Source organism: Heterocephalus glaber, unplaced genomic scaffold (genome assembly GCF_053883595.1).
Source record: "Heterocephalus glaber isolate CG9 unplaced genomic scaffold, H.glaber_assembly_v1.0 deba00001429, whole genome shotgun sequence".
Classification (NCBI taxonomy): domain Eukaryota; kingdom Metazoa; phylum Chordata; class Mammalia; order Rodentia; family Bathyergidae; genus Heterocephalus; species Heterocephalus glaber.
Window position 1 is genome coordinate 27650462 of NW_028258294.1, and position 16844 is coordinate 27667305.

At 37.1% G+C, this 16844-nt stretch overlaps 1 protein-coding gene across 25 annotated transcripts in view; it reads right to left on the reverse strand.

Annotated features, from left to right (window-relative positions):
* Alg9 (ALG9 alpha-1,2-mannosyltransferase) overlaps positions 1-16844 on the reverse strand; it is a 116478-nt gene that overhangs the window by 60342 nt on the left and 39292 nt on the right. For 23 of the 25 annotated variants that reach the window (XR_002386832.2, XR_015451559.1, XR_002386833.2 and 20 more), the window contains 3 exons: positions 15395-15524; positions 14516-14663; positions 13000-13129 (listed from right to left, as the gene is read on the reverse strand). Coding sequence is in view for 19 of the 25 variants with exons in the window: in XM_021237890.2 (XP_021093549.1) it covers positions 13000-13129; positions 14516-14663; positions 15395-15524 (408 nt within the window). In the remaining 6 variants the exon portion in view is untranslated. Of the gene's footprint in view, positions 1-8579; positions 8664-12999; positions 13130-14170; positions 14316-14515; positions 14664-15394; positions 15525-16844 lie in introns of those variants that run through there. The other 2 variants (XM_087212179.1, XR_002386835.2) reach the window with 2 other exon arrangements.

The following is a 16844-nucleotide window of genomic DNA, read 5'->3' on the forward strand; positions in this document are numbered from 1 at the left end:
TATTTAACAAAGGTATACAATGCATGGAAAAAAGTGAAAGGAAGTGAAAAGAGGGAAGAAAGGGTGAAAGGGTAGGAAAAGAGCAAGAGGGGAACAGAAAGGAGTAGAAGACCACAAATGAAGCTAACCCTAACCCTAACAGACATTTGTCTGTCATACTAGCCTGAAGAGGTAGGAGATACAAGAACAGAAGGGACCACTGGAGAGGATGAAGAAGAAGAAGTAAAAGAGAACAAGTTTCAAGGGGCCGGGGACTTAGCACAATGGTTCTGCCACCTGCCTTGCAAGCGCAAGGTCCTGAGTTCAATCCCTAGTACCAGAAAAACAAAAAAACCCCCAAAATTAGGGTGGATGGGCCAGGGATTTAGCTTAGTGGTTCCACTGCCTGCCTCACAAGCACAAGTTCGGGAGTTCAATTGCCGGTACAAAAAAAAAAAAAAAAATTAGGGTGGAAAATAGATTTCAAACTAAACAGGCTGTAAGAAGGCTAAAGACTAGAAAAGGTAACCGGAATGGGTTCAACAACTGTAACAAGTAAATGTGTCTCAGTTAGAATGTTATAGGGGGACAAGAAAAGAAATAATAGTCCAATCTCCTATTCTCAGTGACCTCACTGCTGTCTATCCAGCTGCCTGAGCTGAGTCCCACAAGTCTTAAAACAGGAAGGATGTGAATTTGCATTCAGGCATCTATCCGCTGTAAATGACAATGACGCACACAGTTGTAAAAATAGAGATCTCTGGCAAGGGCTGACGTGAAGTTCAGGGAAACCATCTCCACATATAAGACAGATCTTATTTGTCAAACATCACTCAAAATTCTCTGGTAAATAACCATAGTAACAAATTCTGTTTAAGATTCTAAGAGATGGGCCAGGGATTTAGCTCAGTGGTTCCGGCGCCTGCCTCGCAAGCACAAGGTCCTGAGTTCGATCCCCAGTGCCAAAAAAACAAATAAACAAATAAACAAACACCTAGTATTTGAAGCATGCAACTCTCCAAAAGAGAGAAAAGCACAACATAACACAGTAATGCTCTGTAACCCCTGCCTCTAAATGCTGTTCTTTCAATCTGTCCAATATTTCTATTTGCATCAGGAAATAAGACAGCTAAATATTCTGCCTCTATCTCTGTAATTTAGGAAAGTCTCATAAAACATAGCCTGAGAGGTTTTACCTTCGCTAAATGGCTTGGACTACAAATCACTAAGATCTCTCTCAACTCTAGAAAAGGATCATTGTAGAGAACTAATTTTATCACAACTTTAAATATACTCCACATCATTGATTCTATTCTTCTGTAAACTACTAGTGCTTGTCATTAGATATATTTCCATATTGAAAGGCATCCCTGTATTGGAGGTAACAAATACACAGTCTGCCCTTAACATTGCCAACACTTGGGCAATTAGAAAGTCTATGTCTTACTTGTAGCACTTACTTCTAGCACTATGTCTTACTTCTAGCACTAGTTGAAGATACTTATTTGTCATGAATAACAAAAACCAAATAAAAATAAGATCACTCAGTTCTCTTTGTTGATGTCAAGGAGCTTATTTAAAACCAAGACATTATCATGGTTAAATATGGAAAGAGCTAGAAAAATTTTGTGGGCTAGCAGGCCTGAGGAATTCTACATTAAGGCTTCTTTAACTCCAAGTGCTTTATCAGTATAAAAGATATGATTTGGGAATATGTCACATGTCTTACCTACGGAGCTGAGAATCACCCCATTGATCTATCCTGAAGCTGGGTGATACGAAATACAGAAAGCTCTGACAGCTGTTTTCCTTTTGCTATTGTCTGGATGTTGTTTGTCCCTCAAAGGTTCATGGGCTGAGTAATACTCCATTGTGTATATATGTGCCACGTTTCTTTTTTTTTTTTGTACCAGGGATCAAATTCAGGACCTTGTGCTTTCAAGGCAGGCACCGGAACCACTGAGCTAAATCCCTAGCCCTGTACCACATTTTCTTTATCCATTTATCTGGTGATGGGCACCTAAGTTAGTCAATACATTGGCTATTATAAATTGTGACACAATAAACATGGGTATGTAGGTATTCCTATGGTATGATGGTTTTAATTACTTCAGGTATATACCAAGAAATTATATAGCTAGATGACATGGCAGCTCTAGTTTTCTGAGGAACCACCATACTGATTTCTGTACTGGCTGTACTAATTTATATTCCCATCAGCAAGCATTCTCACCAGCATTTACTGTTTTGTTTTTTTGGTTTTTTTGGTACCGGGGATCCAACTTGGGTCCTTGCACTTGTGCAGCAGGCGGCGAAACCACTAAGCTAAATCTCCGGCCCATTTACTGTTTTTTATATTGTTGATAATAGCCATTCTGACTGGGATGAGATGGAATCTCAATGTAGTTTTTTTGTTATTATTATTTATATATTAATTGGTACATTTTAGGTATACAATACATTTACATTTATCATTGGGTGTATGTACCTGAACATGATGTATCTTAGTTCTTATTTTTCCCCCATTACCTATGCACCCTTCACCCCCACATCTCAATGTAGTTTTGATTTGAATTTCCCCATTTTTCACTAAAGAAGAAGGACTATCTCTATAAAACCAAATCTTTTCACCTTTACTTTCAAAAGAATGTAAATTCAAAGGAATGAAAATTCAATAGATGAAGCTCTACCCAGGTTAATGTCTGCATCAAGTTATGAAATTATTGTCCTGTTCTTGGTTTGAAATGTTGGGAAGGCTTTGACTTACTTTTCCATAAATGACACTGACTGGGGAATTTAGAATTATCTGTGTGAAATACACATAACAAAGCTAAAAGAAAAGTATTCCACCTTCCTGCCATATATCAATTTTGTTAAAAAACTATCTAAGATGCAAACATGCCAAATACTACCTCTGCCAACTGACATTAGTAACAAAAGACAGACGAAAGTTAGGCATGATCCCTGCCATCCAGGAACTTGTAGCCTAATATTCTTCCTGAAACTTAAATTGACCTTGAAAAATCAAATCACTTGGGTCCTAATTAGCCAATCTCTGTTACTAACAAGGTTTGAAGAGGCCTCTCTTTAGCTCAAGAGAGTTAAAGGAGATTAAACGAAGAGCTATGTCAGTATTCTAGTTAATTTTTCTTAAATCATTTGCTCTGTATAGCCTTAAGTTTGGTACTGTGGGGCTTTCAAAGATTAGGGACGAAGATGTGAACTATTATTCTTAAATAGGATATACTTTAGTGAAGAACACAACTACATAGGTAAGTATGGGTGAACAAATGAAACAGGGAACAGGTGAAAAATGCTCACGCCTAATTAACTAAAAGACAGAAACCGCAAATCATTCCATTTTCCCTAACTAGATGGTTTCTCATCCTTCAAGCCTTTGTATATGCTCTTCCTTTTGACTAGAATATCAATTTCCCCTTCCTACACCAGAGAACTCTTAATCATCCTTCAAGAAGCAGCTCCTATGCCATCTCATCTCTTAATGAAGGTGTTCTCAAATAGAGAAGCAAGAAGAGTCCTCCTCCTTTCTCCATGCTCCAACAGCATATTATGGCACTCATTATACTTTAATATTTTAGGCTTGAAAAAAAATATTTTAGGTTTGTCTGTCCTAGTAGACTGAGGGCAAGATTTGTCTTTTTCTAAAATCACTGTAAGTTTATCAAAATAATACATGTGCACATTTAAAAAGTTTAAGTAGTTATAAGAAACTACTTATGAAAAACATCAGTTCCTTCCTTAATCCCCTGGTCCAGCTTCCCAGAGACAACTACTCACAATTTATCCAGCTGTTTCTCCTGGTAGCTTTTATTTTTTAAAATTATCAAATAATAATACATACTAATTTCTTTTGGTGCTTGAAACACCCCAGTATGGATCTGTTTTCATTCATCATTGTGGGCAATTTTGTGTGCTTTCAATCTGAAAACCATCATCTTTCACTTCTGAGGGGTTTTTTTGTTTTATTTTTTTGTACCAGGGATCAAACTTGGGACCTTGCACTTGCCAGGCAGGCGGCGGAACCACTGAGCTAAATCCCTGGGCCCAACTTCTGAAGATTTTCTCACAAAATCCTCTCCTCCATTTCATCTGTTCTCTTTTTAGACCTCTCATTAGGTAAATGCCCGATCCCCTGATTTTTTTTTTTTTTGGTACCGGGGATCAAACTCCGGTCCTTGCACTTGCACAGCAGGGGGCGAAACCACTGAGCTAAATCCCCGGGCCCCAGGTCCCCTGATTTTACAGGTCCTTTTCTTTCATCCTATCTTTTTGCTTTATTGCTATTATGGTATGGAAGACTGATTCACTCATTTATTCAAAGAGGGGGATCTGACTATGTTGCTCAAGAGATCCCTGCCTCATTCTCCCAAGCAGCTGGGAATACAGGAGCATGTTACTGCTCCCAGCTTCTGCTGACTGAAAAAAATCTCCATTACCTTATGTTTAATTTCCAGAAACTCTTATTTCCAGATGGTTTCCTTTACAAAGCATTTATTTTTGTTTTATGAATCCCAAACTTTTAATCTACTAGAGACATTGATTATAGAAGTTTAGGTCCCCCCTACATTTTTTGTGTTTCTTCTAGTTCCTCCCTTCTCCATCCTGGCACCACATAAAGGACAGATAATTATCCTTTTCACCTTTTTATTTTCAGCACAGTTAGAGACAATAAAAAGTTGAGTGAATGGATGAATGAATGAACTGATGAAGCAACAGAATGAAAGACACTTAAAAATGATTAAAAATGAAAAAGATAACTGAAAAATAGAGATTAGCATTAGTGTGCTGCTAAGATTCATAGATCATTGTCTTCATAAGCCAGTAACTCAAAAAACTGGTGGGACTTCCCCTCCCTATAGGCAGTTTTTACAGCATTCTTACTAGACAGGGCTTTTTGTCCAAATTCCAACAGGCAGATTAACTTTATTTAAATTTTTATTTATTTCTTTAACTCCTCTCCTGCCTGAAGAGTTTAACATAATCTACCTGACTTACCCACTGTAGCATCCTCTATAGTTTTAGGTTTCTGAAATTTGTTGTTTTTTTTTTGGTACCACGGATCGAACTCAGGTCCTTGCACTTTGGGGGCAGGCGAAGGAAACACTGAGCTAAATCCCCGGCCTCTAAAAGTGTTCTTCCAGCTGAGTGTAATGGCACATGCCTGTAATCCCAGCACTTGGGAAGCTGAGGCAGGAAGACTACCATGAGTTCGAGGCCGGCCTGAGCTACATGATGAGTTCAACGTCAGCCTGAACTACATGGCAAGAATCTGTCACAGAAAAAATATTTTTTCCTCAGAGCTTGTAAATAGGTAAAATATATCTATTTCTTCAAAGCAATCTAGATCTAGTTTACAGACAGAGCAGCAAAGAAAGTCTTAAATGAAATGATTTCAGAAAAGGCCAGAAGACTAAGGGGAAAAAACTCTTAATTTTGAGCTAAAAGTTCTTGCACTTAAAGAGAAACTCGAAGTCACCTGACAACATACTGAGTGATGTTGGTAAAAGACATCAGAGACCTTCTAGCAGTTTTAAATGTTAGACAATTATGGTTATTTTTTTCCTCAAATGATGAAAGTAAACTGTGATTAAACATAAGAAAATTATAATATTCTCCCCAAAGAGAAAATCATCCAAAGAGAGATACACAATATTAGTGTATATCACAGATCTTTTTCTCTATAGATATCGATTTTCCTCACAAAATCTGTATATACATACACACATACACACACACACACACAAACTTTTACTGTAACTATCTTTAGTTTGAGCTTTCTTAGTTTAAATCCCTCTAACACCAAGTATCTATTGCCCCTTCGATATAAAAGCTAAAGTAACACTAGCTGATTAGAATCAGAAATAATAGTTTCTTCTCTCAATTTTATGAGTATCTCACACTGCAAAATCTGGGAACACTCTCTATAACCACATCATTATAATTCAAAAATCAAAAGACTAGATTGAAATCTGCCTTAAGTGTAACCAAAGAGCTCATTTTTTTTGTTTTTTCAGATTTAATCATTCTTTCTTGCATCAAAAATAACAAAATTGTAGGGTGACATTAACACATGATCATGAAACAAAAATGTGTTTCATTTCATTAGTCACAGTCTACATATCAACCAGCTGTTGAAGCTAAAAATATGCCTTAATTTAAAATTTTGTAAAACACAAGCATTCAAGACTAATTTTGAAAGAAATGTGACTTCTCTCAGTTTCTACCAACCCACAGGCAGCTTTGGAGAAGAACAAATGAGCACCTCTAAAGCAAGGAACAGGTGATGGTGGAGAAACTGAAACTAACTTATTACTGATTTTACATTGTTTATATTTTATCAATAAACACATGTTAAGGATGACAATTTGATACTATCACAAATTTAAACAAAAACAAATATATATTCTCAAATAAAAGTGTCAGACGCCGAGTCACCAATATAAAAATTATGAATTTTGTCAAGGGAACAGTGAACTAAAGTGAGGTAGGCAGTAATAAAATAGTCACAGCTGGGCCGGGGACTTAGCTCAGTGGTTTTGGCGCCTGCTGCGCAGGCGCAAGGACCCGAGTTTGATTCCTGGTACCAAAAAAAAAAAAAATAGTCACAGCTTTTCTTCATCTGTTGGAATGGAAACATTGTCAAGGCTAGAGCATGCAGTGATAATTTATTCTCAAAATCACAGCACACAGTAGTCTCTAACAGATATGTACTCATCTGCTCTGAAACAGAAGCAGCAGGTACACTTTTGTCTCTGGTCAGAGGTCCCACTGCCCAGGATTCAAGTTTCAAGGTAAACTTTGCCAGCATAAAATACATGATGAGGAAACAGGTAGTAAGGTAAGCTGAAATATAAACATTCCAAGTGAATTTCAGGGACAGTTAGTGCAAACTGGAAAGAGATGAAAAGAAATGTGAAGGATCTTGGAAATTACTGGTCACTTAAAAAAAACACACACTTCCCTTGATTCCAGAAAAGAATCACAATCCTCTCCTTTTTTCTTTTTGGTACCAGGGATCAAACTCAGGTCCTTGCGCTTGCGCAGCAGGCAGCAAAACCACTGAGCTAAATCCCTGTCCCAAATGAAGATATTTTAGACTCATTGTTAAATTCCCTTCCAAGTCCATAATTCTATTTGTTAAAAAAGAAAAGCAATGGGCTGGTTATTTAGCTCAGTGGTTTCACCGCCTGCTGCACAAGCACAAGGACCGGAGTTCGATCCCCGGTTCCAAAAAAAGAAAAAAAGAAAAGCAAGGATAAAGAAGAATGAGATAAAGCTTTGAGTTAATAAACAGCTCTGTATTAATACTTGTTTTGAAAATACAAAAAAAAAGGTTTTTTGAGACAGGGTCTTGCTATGTAGCCCAGGCTGGCCTTGAACTCACAGCAATCCTCCTGCCTCAGCCTCCCAAGTCCTGGGATTACAGGTGTGAGTCACCATACTTGGTCCTAAAAATGCAAATCTGTTCCAACACAATAGATATATGAGGGAACATTTTGAGCATAATTTAACTTCTATGTTTACTTGTGTGTCATTTAATACACAAGAAATGCTAGGTGCATGCAGAAAACTGCATTCAGTGGAACCAAACAGTGCAGGAATAAACAAAGTACATAAAACCAAACACTCTACCTACAGCTTCCTCAGTTTACCATGTGATGAGCTATACTCACCCACCCACCTTTGGTATTATAACTGTCAGATTTCAGATCATCCTTTCACTACTTCGCAAGATGCAACCCTTCTAACACCTCCTCACAAACCAAACTTCTGGTTTCTTCCAAGGTAAACTATTTATTATAGTATTTGCATACTTTTAACCATTTAACATATGTAAAGCTGTACTACCTTTTTTATTAGATTCCTATCTTTTTTTTTTTTTTTTTTTTTGCAGTACAGGGGATCGAACTCAGGACTTTGTGCTTGCAAGGCAGGTGCAGTGCCACTGAGCTAAATGCCCAGCCCTTCCTATCTTTTTTTAACATACCTTTAGAAAAGTTTTTAAGTATTGTGTCCTTATTCCCATTTTTCCCATTAGTCATTTTTTTTTTGGTACTGGGAATCGAACTCGAGTTGTGCTTGTGCAGCAGGCGGCAAAACCACTGAGCTAAATCCCCAGCCCCTCCCATTAGTCTTTTGATTTTTAGTGCATAAAAATATTTAGCTAGTTTATAACATGTTATTATATAACTGACTATATGATTGTTTGGAAAAAAATTAATCAATGACCAATCCATGTGTTTTTTGTTTTTTGTTTTTTTGGTGCCAGGGATCAAACTCAGGTCCTTATGCTTGTGCAGCAGGCGGCGAAACCACTGAGCTAAATCCCCAGCCCCAATCTATGTTTTTAAAGGTAGCACATAGGCAAGCTACCAGCAAGTCTACATAAGCATCAAATCAGTCAGAGAAAATTCTTGCCCTATAAGCTCCTTTGGAAGAATCATTTTCTCCAGTCTACCCACTGGCTTAATACCTCACAAATTATATACCAGCCCAGGGGCCAGAGGGATATCATTTACGTTGAAAGAGTGAAAAAAACTTGAATTTGTCAAGAACTAAAGAGGTAACACTGAATGTACCTTCTAAATCCAGACCTCGAGGGAGCTGGGGATATAGCTTGGAGTAGAGCGCTTGCCTAGCATTGCGTGAGGACCCGGGTTCAACTTCCAGCACCACAAAAAACAAAAATAATAAAGTAAATTAAATTATTGCAGACCTTGATTCTAGCAAAAAATCTTGGCATGAACCACTGTTCAATAATGGGATGTTTGACAGCTACTCAATTTCTACCATGAAAGAATATGCAGCAGAAAACTATTATTTCTGCAATATAATTACAATAGTGCAATAGAAACCACAGGTCTTTTATAAACACTCTCTCCTAATTCTTGATAAACTCAGGAGGTAAAGGAGGATGGTGAACTAAAAGGAGGTCAAACATCTTTCCTAGTTTCCATACAGAAAAGAAATGGGACAGACCAATCCGCTGACCCTGAACTTAGAGCTGACTAAAGGCTGTTACTGAAAACCAAAGGGAAAATAAAAATAATGCTGCTAGTTAGGATGTTCAGAAAAGACAGAGAACAGAATTATTGTGCCATCCTGAATGAGCCTTACAACCAGGAACGATACCAAAAAAAAGCATGTTTTCCTATATGTCAGGCAAAGATATTTGGACATTACAGCCATTAACTCCAGCATCATTTCTTAAAGAATTAAACACATTAAATATTTAAAGTAACTGATAATTTTGTTTACATGTGTGTACATATGCACACACACACACAAAGAAAAAATAGTGAACCAAAAAAAACCCACTGAAATGGTAATAGTGGTAATACTTAGATAACAAAATAATATTATTTTTCCTTGTCCATAGGTTTACATTATATAATGAACATGTAACTCTTTTATTATCAGAGGAAATTAAATATCTTTTTAAACAGTTAACAGAAAGAGAAGAACCTCCAATATAATAGTAAGCCATCAAATGTTCCTGCTATTCTCCAAAGGGTCAGAGGTGAGCAGACTGGATTTGTAGGGCACTTTTCCCATCATGCAGGACAATCCATTGAAATCAGAACACAAAGAGAAGGCTACAGCAAAACTCTCAACCACAAGACATATGGGTAAGCACAAAGATGCTACACACCCAACAGATACATAAACTTGCTTGTCCCAGTTTTTAACAGCCAGCATTTTGGCGACTCCTACTGGGATTCTGAAAAATATAGAGTCACTTAACAAACTTAACGTCTGGTAGCAGAGAATGTGGAACTATGATCTAACCAGAGACAACCAGTGACCACTAAGATGTGCAAAGGCCACTGCAGATTTTCTAGCCAGTCTCCTCTCAACATCATCACCCAGACGATGATGAATATTCATTATCCATTGAAAAGGCCATGTACAGTCAGTCAACTATAGCCTGAAAACATTAATCAGAAAATTCAAGAAATAAAAAATTTATAGGTTTTTGACTGCACACCATTCTGAATAGCACGATGATATCAAGTACTGTCATATTCTGAACCTGAATCATCCCTTTGTCAAGTGTATCTACACTGTTTATGCTACCTGTCTGTTATTGCTTCTGTTAGTAGCCACTTAGTAGCCACCTAAGTTATCCGACCCACTACCAGAGCAGTATGTTCAGGTAACTCTTAGATTATTTAAAAATGACTCTCAAAGCACAAGAGTAATGATGCTGGCAATTCGTGTGTACCACAGAGAAGCCATAAAGTGTTTAAGTGAAAACGTAAAAGTTTTCAATTTATTAAGGAAGGAAAAATAAATCATATGCTGAGGCTACTAAGATCTAAAGTACAATTTTGAGAAAGACTACGTTCATATAATTTTATTATAGTATATTGTTATAATTATTCTATTTTATTATTAGCTATTATTAATCTATTCTGTACCTGATTTATAAATTAAATTATCATAGATATGTGTGTACAAGAAAAAAAAGTACAGTATATGTAGAATTTGGTACTATCAACAGTTTTAGGAATCTATTCAGGATTTTGCAGATAAAGGAAGTCTACCCTAAAGGCTAACTACTAGGATACAGCACTATCCCAGATACTGTTAATATAAAAGAGAGAAGGTGTAATCATTCACACATCTGATGGAGAAAGACAGGACTTACAAATCAAAAATACTTATGTGGGCTGGAGATTTAGCCTCAGTGGTTCCAGCACCTGCCTCGCAAGGGCAAGGTTCCAAGTTCGATCCCCGGTACCAAAAAAAAAACAAAAACAACTTAGGTAACATAAGACAACAAAATTAAATGGCTAAATTATATATATATATATATATATATATATATATATATATTTTTTTTTTTTTTTTTAAAGGCACTTAAAGAACAGACTGCTCAATACAGATTAAATAGTTGGCTGATGAGTAGTCCAGACATAGTCACCAACATAAGCAAAAGCAATGGGACAGAAAAGACAGTGATGAACAATAATAGTATAGAAAGAGAAAGATTTGGGCAGAAAAAGATTTCCTTATCAGATTAAGAACATTCAGGGCTGAGGATTTAGCTCAGTGGTTTCGCCGCCTGCCTCACAAGTGTAAGGTCCCGAGTTTGATCCTCGGTACCAAAAAAAAAAAAAAGAACATTTATTGGGAAAATATATATACCAGATTCCAAATATGCTTAACATCCCACCGGGGATTTAGCTCAGTGGTGCTGTCGCCTGCCTTGCAAGGTCCCAAGTTCGATCCCCGGCATCAAAGAAAAAAAGGACCAAATATGCTTAATATGACAGAGATATACAGTAATAGTACATCCCATAGTAATTCCAAAGTCGATTTTCTGTTTCACAGAAAGAAACTAAAACTAGTTAAAAAGAGAAGTTAACTAATTTGTCTAAGGTCATCAAGGTAAGCAACCTAGCTGGGATTAGAACCAGGCCTCATGGGCTCCAAAATACACCTCTCTCTTTTTTTTTTTTTTTTTGTGGTACTGGGGATCAAACTCGGGTCCTTGCACTTGCACAGCAGGCGGCGAAACCACTGAGCTAAATCCCCGGCCCTACACCTCTCTTTTTTTATCCTCCCAATGTTACTCCTTCCTAAAGCACATTTTCTGATAACATCACCTCTGAATTCAAACTGTCTGGCTCTCATGGCCTATCTGCTCACCCTTTTGACTTTCCAGTGTCTTCACAGTCATCCCCTGAATATCAGAGCCTTGTCTCAGGAGACTGACTATAGATAAAATTAAAATGACCAATAACATTTACTCCTCCCATGGGTTATTTTCTTTCTCAGAGGAATGAAAACTTTCCTTTAAAAGAATGGTGGTATGTTTATCTTACTTTCTCAGGGAGAAAGGATATATTTTATGATGGCCAAGGATATATTTTATGATGTACATTTCCCATTCACAAGCCCTCCATGGAGGGCTCCATGGAATTCTATCCAGCCCAAATCTGGGAGACAAAAGGCCAGATGTGGCTGTAGGTTTGCTTCAGAAGACAACTGGAAGCCTCACTATTTTACATTTTAAGCACATGACATAACAGAACCTAAATTAAATACATTTGACATTTAAACATTTCTTTAACAGATAGGTTGTCAAAAAAATGTGCTCTTCATCTATTTTACAAAATGGTCTTTTACTGTCTCTGTGAACCAGGAAAATAATTATTTTTATTGGTCTCAGCTTTTTTACCATCAAAGATTTTATAGGTATGAAATGTCAAAAGTCTCAACTTTCAAAGGAACTGAAATAAAATTCACATGGGATCTCAGTATGTAGACAAGTAGGGAGAAGATCATGGCACTGACAGAGATTGCTCCATGGCACTCACTGTGGAAATAGTCTTCCTGACTACTCATGTGCTAAAACCAGAATATAGTAATAGCTAGGTCAAGGGTAATCTGATAACTTGAAAGCTCCCCACCAATATTTTAATAGGACAAGGAATAATAAGAGTTTCAAAATGTGTTTCAGAATGATAGTTCAGATTCTATCATGAGAAAATTTCTAGCTCATCCAAAAGCTTAGAAGTTATATTGAATTATATGTTTTACATAGAAAATAAAGAAAGATAATTTGAAAATAAAAGTGATATTGTTCACCCTTTCTTAACAAAAGTTGTTACTTTAATTTAATCCTTTACTTTAATTTTTTCATTTTAAAATGGGTGTGGTAGCGCACTCCTGTTATCTCAGTGCTTTGAAAGGCTGAGGCAGAAGGACTACAAGTTTAAACTCAGCCTGGACAACTTAGCAAGACTCTGTCTCAAAATAAAAAAATTAAGAAAGGTCCAGGGGTATAGCTCAGTGCAAAAGCCCTGGGTTCAACTCCCAGTACTGTAAAAAATAAAACAGGGTAGAGATACAGCTAAATGTGAAAGCCCTGGGTTTAATCCCCAATATTGAAAAAGAAAATCTCTTCTTATCAATGCTCTACTATATATGCAAAGAGATTTTAGGAGTAGAATTCTTTTCAAAGAAGCAACAATAAAATGAAGCCCTTACATATCTGGATGGCTCTTCTAGGTTCTGGTCATTCATGTCAGTAGGAACAATCCGGGTGGCCAGTGGTCCCGCTGCAAAAGGTTTTGGTAGCTGACCTCTGAACTCTGATGGAATGAACTGAAGCTGCCAACTATCAGAAACACAAACAAAGAGAATAAGAAAAACACAAGGGGATCATATTGCTAAATGTGCTTGAAACCAACCAACCAAAAAAAAAAAAATGTGAAAAACATTTCACATGAAGTAAAAAAAAAAACATTTTTGCTAAAACCTCAATCAGGGAGCACAAGGCAGAGGTCGCAGTTTAGTCCAAAAGCACTGAGAAATTTATGATTACACATCTCTCAACCTATTTCACTAAGTCTCAGCAGCAAAACTTGCAACCAAATAGTCATACCACCAACCAATCAGGGAAGTATCAAAACCTATTACTAATTATTATGTGCTCAGAGGGACTTATCAAAATTAGAGCAAATTCATCAGGTGTGCTGAACAGATGAAATGTAATATACAGCACTAAGAACATACTAAGGGAGCAGTACTTTGCTCCTGAGTAATCCTCAAAAGTATTTTCAGCTATGAAACTATTTCAAATGTAAAAAGCAAAGGCCAAAGTCAAAACTTAAAAAACAAATTTTAATTTAATCATTAATGATTGATGCAGGATCTTTATTAAGCACAAGATATTACTGCCAGTGCTATCTTGCTATGCTGAAGCCATTCCTCAAATGGAGCAAGATGACTCGTCTTAACCAGACTTCCCTTTTACCTAAAGAGGACCAAATTAAGAAAAATATAAGGAATTCTAGGGCATATGCTATTAAATCTAACAACAGACAGCATAAAGGAAGCTGGACAGATGTCTTAATGGTAGCTTTCCCCACTGCCATATATTGACAGGGAACTTTCACTGTCATCGGATAGGAAAAAATTCTTCTCTAAACTGGGTATGGTGCACACACCTATAATCCCACCTGCTCAAGAGGCTGAGGCAGGAGGATCTCAGGGCCACCCTGGACAATTTAGCAAGACTCTTTGGCCCTGCTACCAAAAATATTTTTCTAAAAAACTATTATAGCTAGAGTTTCTAGACCACTTCTAGAAGTGCATTAATATCAAATAATTAAATATCTATAAATATAAATCTTCAAGAATAGTCACCAGCAGATACCTGGAGCCCAAACCACTTTCAGCCTGTGGTTATGAGTTGAACAGGGTGCATACCGAAACACAGCACCCAGTGAGACAAGCACAGGAGATGGATGCACAAGGCAGATTCCATAGCAATCTAAGATGGCAAATAATTCAATAACTTTCTGTAAAAAATCCAAAATAAAAATTAAGAAGATCCTGCCATATAATTGCTATTTTTACTTCTTGATTTAAAACTCTAGGAATAGGGCCGGTGATTTATCTCAGTGGTTTCACCGCCTGCGGCGCAAGCACAAGGACCCAAGTTTGATCCCCGGTACCAAAAAAAAAAAACCAAAACTCTAGGAATCAAAGGACAACTCACTTATCAGGCAGCAGGAAGCTGCTGGGAAATCGATACCACTCTTTTCCCACACAGACATTCACAGGTCTGCCTTCTGGGACAGTGTGGATAGTTGGATCTGTAGCAATTCGGTAAAATTCTGGATACAAGTCAAGGGGTCCATGATATCCTGGAAGAAAGTACAGTTAATAAAAGTCAAAGATGAGTAAGATGAGATTCTGGAATTTAATTATAATGTATGTTAACATCCCATTATAATCCACATGAAATTTAGAGTGCAAAGGGCCATAGCAACTCCAGCAAGGAGTCTGCTCCACAGGTATAAAATGTCTCTCTGGTTACAAAGGTGGCTGCAGGAGAGACCCTGTTTTGTCAAATATAACTTGGTTTCTTGTCCTTGAAGAAAGAGAGAAGAAACTTCTGTTTAACTTTATATTCTTTCAGCATATTCTAATATTCTGGATCCCAACAGTAATTGTAAGAAAAATACAATCATGAAAATTTAACCCCAAATTTGCATCATAAGTTTAGGTTTCCTTAATTCATCAGCAGCCATTAAAAGGGGGGAAAAAACCCAATAAGGATAGGAAAGGGCCAGGTATTTAGCTCAGTTCCACCACCTGCCTTGCAAGTGCAAGGTCCCAAGTTCAATCCCTGGTCCCCCCGCCCCCCGCAAAAAAAAAGGATAAGAAAAAATGTGTAGTTAATAACAATAAAAGGAACTCTCAACCTCTTTCGATCCTGAGGTACAGAAGTCACACTGCATCAAATTAAGTCTACACGCTCTTCCTTTAGGATAGGCCTCTTCCTAACATAAGCCAAATGTGTTAAACAAGCCTGAACCAAGTAAAATCTAAAGTGCCTCATAAATGTGGGTTCAGATACCCTTGGCACATTTACCTCTGAACAGTGCCACAGAGCGAGAAAATGATAAGAGCCCAAACAGGAAGACTATTCCTAATGCCAGCCAATTGGATGTCACAGTATAGTGCTCCAAGCGGTATCGTTGAAACACAAAGTGGTAGCATTTCTAGAAGGAAAGAAAACTGTATTGATAAAAGATACCTTGCAGAATATATACAATCACAAAACATCAAAGAAATACCAATAGTGTAGAAGCAGAAATAGAGGGATAATTGAAGGTCTGAGCAAGTGCAAACACCTAGAGAGCTACCAGCTCCAAACTTTAAGATCAAAGCCAATTCCTCTAACACTATCTGGAGATCAGCCCAGCCAGAGAGCTTGCCAGGAGTGAACTCTCACTAGCTTCACAGGAAAATTACCTGGGTATTTTTCTAGTGTTTGAAGGCATAATAGCTTATTTTTTAAATATTTAAGCAAAAGTGCTTTTGGTAGTTTTCTTTGATATATAAAGTATTTCCATCGTTTAACTGATATGAGTATCTCCTTGCTAACAAGTTTTCATCAGTTTTTAGCATCACAAAATGTGTCATGACCAAATAAGAAAAAAGAATTCCTAAGCTGGGCACAGTGGCACATGCCTGAATCCCAGCACTCAGCTAATCACTCAGCTGAGGAGGCCAGCCTGGGATACATAACCTGTGATATATATCCCGATATATACCCTGTCTCAAAAACAAACAAAAAAAGAATTCCATTCACAGAAAAGTAGGAACATGCTATTAATTATCTGCTAAACTAGAAATTAGATGATTACTATAATATATTCACACATTTTTATGAACTTATTTTTTTTAATGTTGGAGATTGAAATCAAGGCCTTGAGCATGCTAGGCATGTAGTCTAAGTTACTCTCCCAACTGATCCGCTCCCTTTAAGTACTTTCTCAATCTCTTTTACTTCTGTCCCTCCTAGACAGGAATTACTTTTGGTAATCAATTTTGTAATATACAACAAATACCACAAATATATTTGAGCCCTTTTGATATTTTTGAGAAAGGCTTGGAGTGTGGCTCAACGGTAAAGCACTTACCTAGCCTGGGTAAGGCCCTGGGTTGAATCCCCAGCACTAATGAAAAAAAACAAGGGTGGGGGGACTCTGTCCTAAGAATACAATCCAAATATCTAAATGAAAAAATTTATTCTAGTAGTATTTACAATACTAAATGAATAAGCAACCTAAACTCTAACACAAATTATATCTAATCTTTAATTAACTATAACCAAGCCAATATATATTACAACCAATTACTATATATTATATCCAAATCAGAACATTATATTTCTGTTAAAATAATATAGATACCGCAACAAGCAATATTATGATATAATTATTTTTTTTCTTTTTGGTACCGGAGATCGAACTTGGGTCCTTGTGCTTGCGCAGCAGGCAGCGAAACCACTGAGCTAAATCCCTGGCCCGATATAA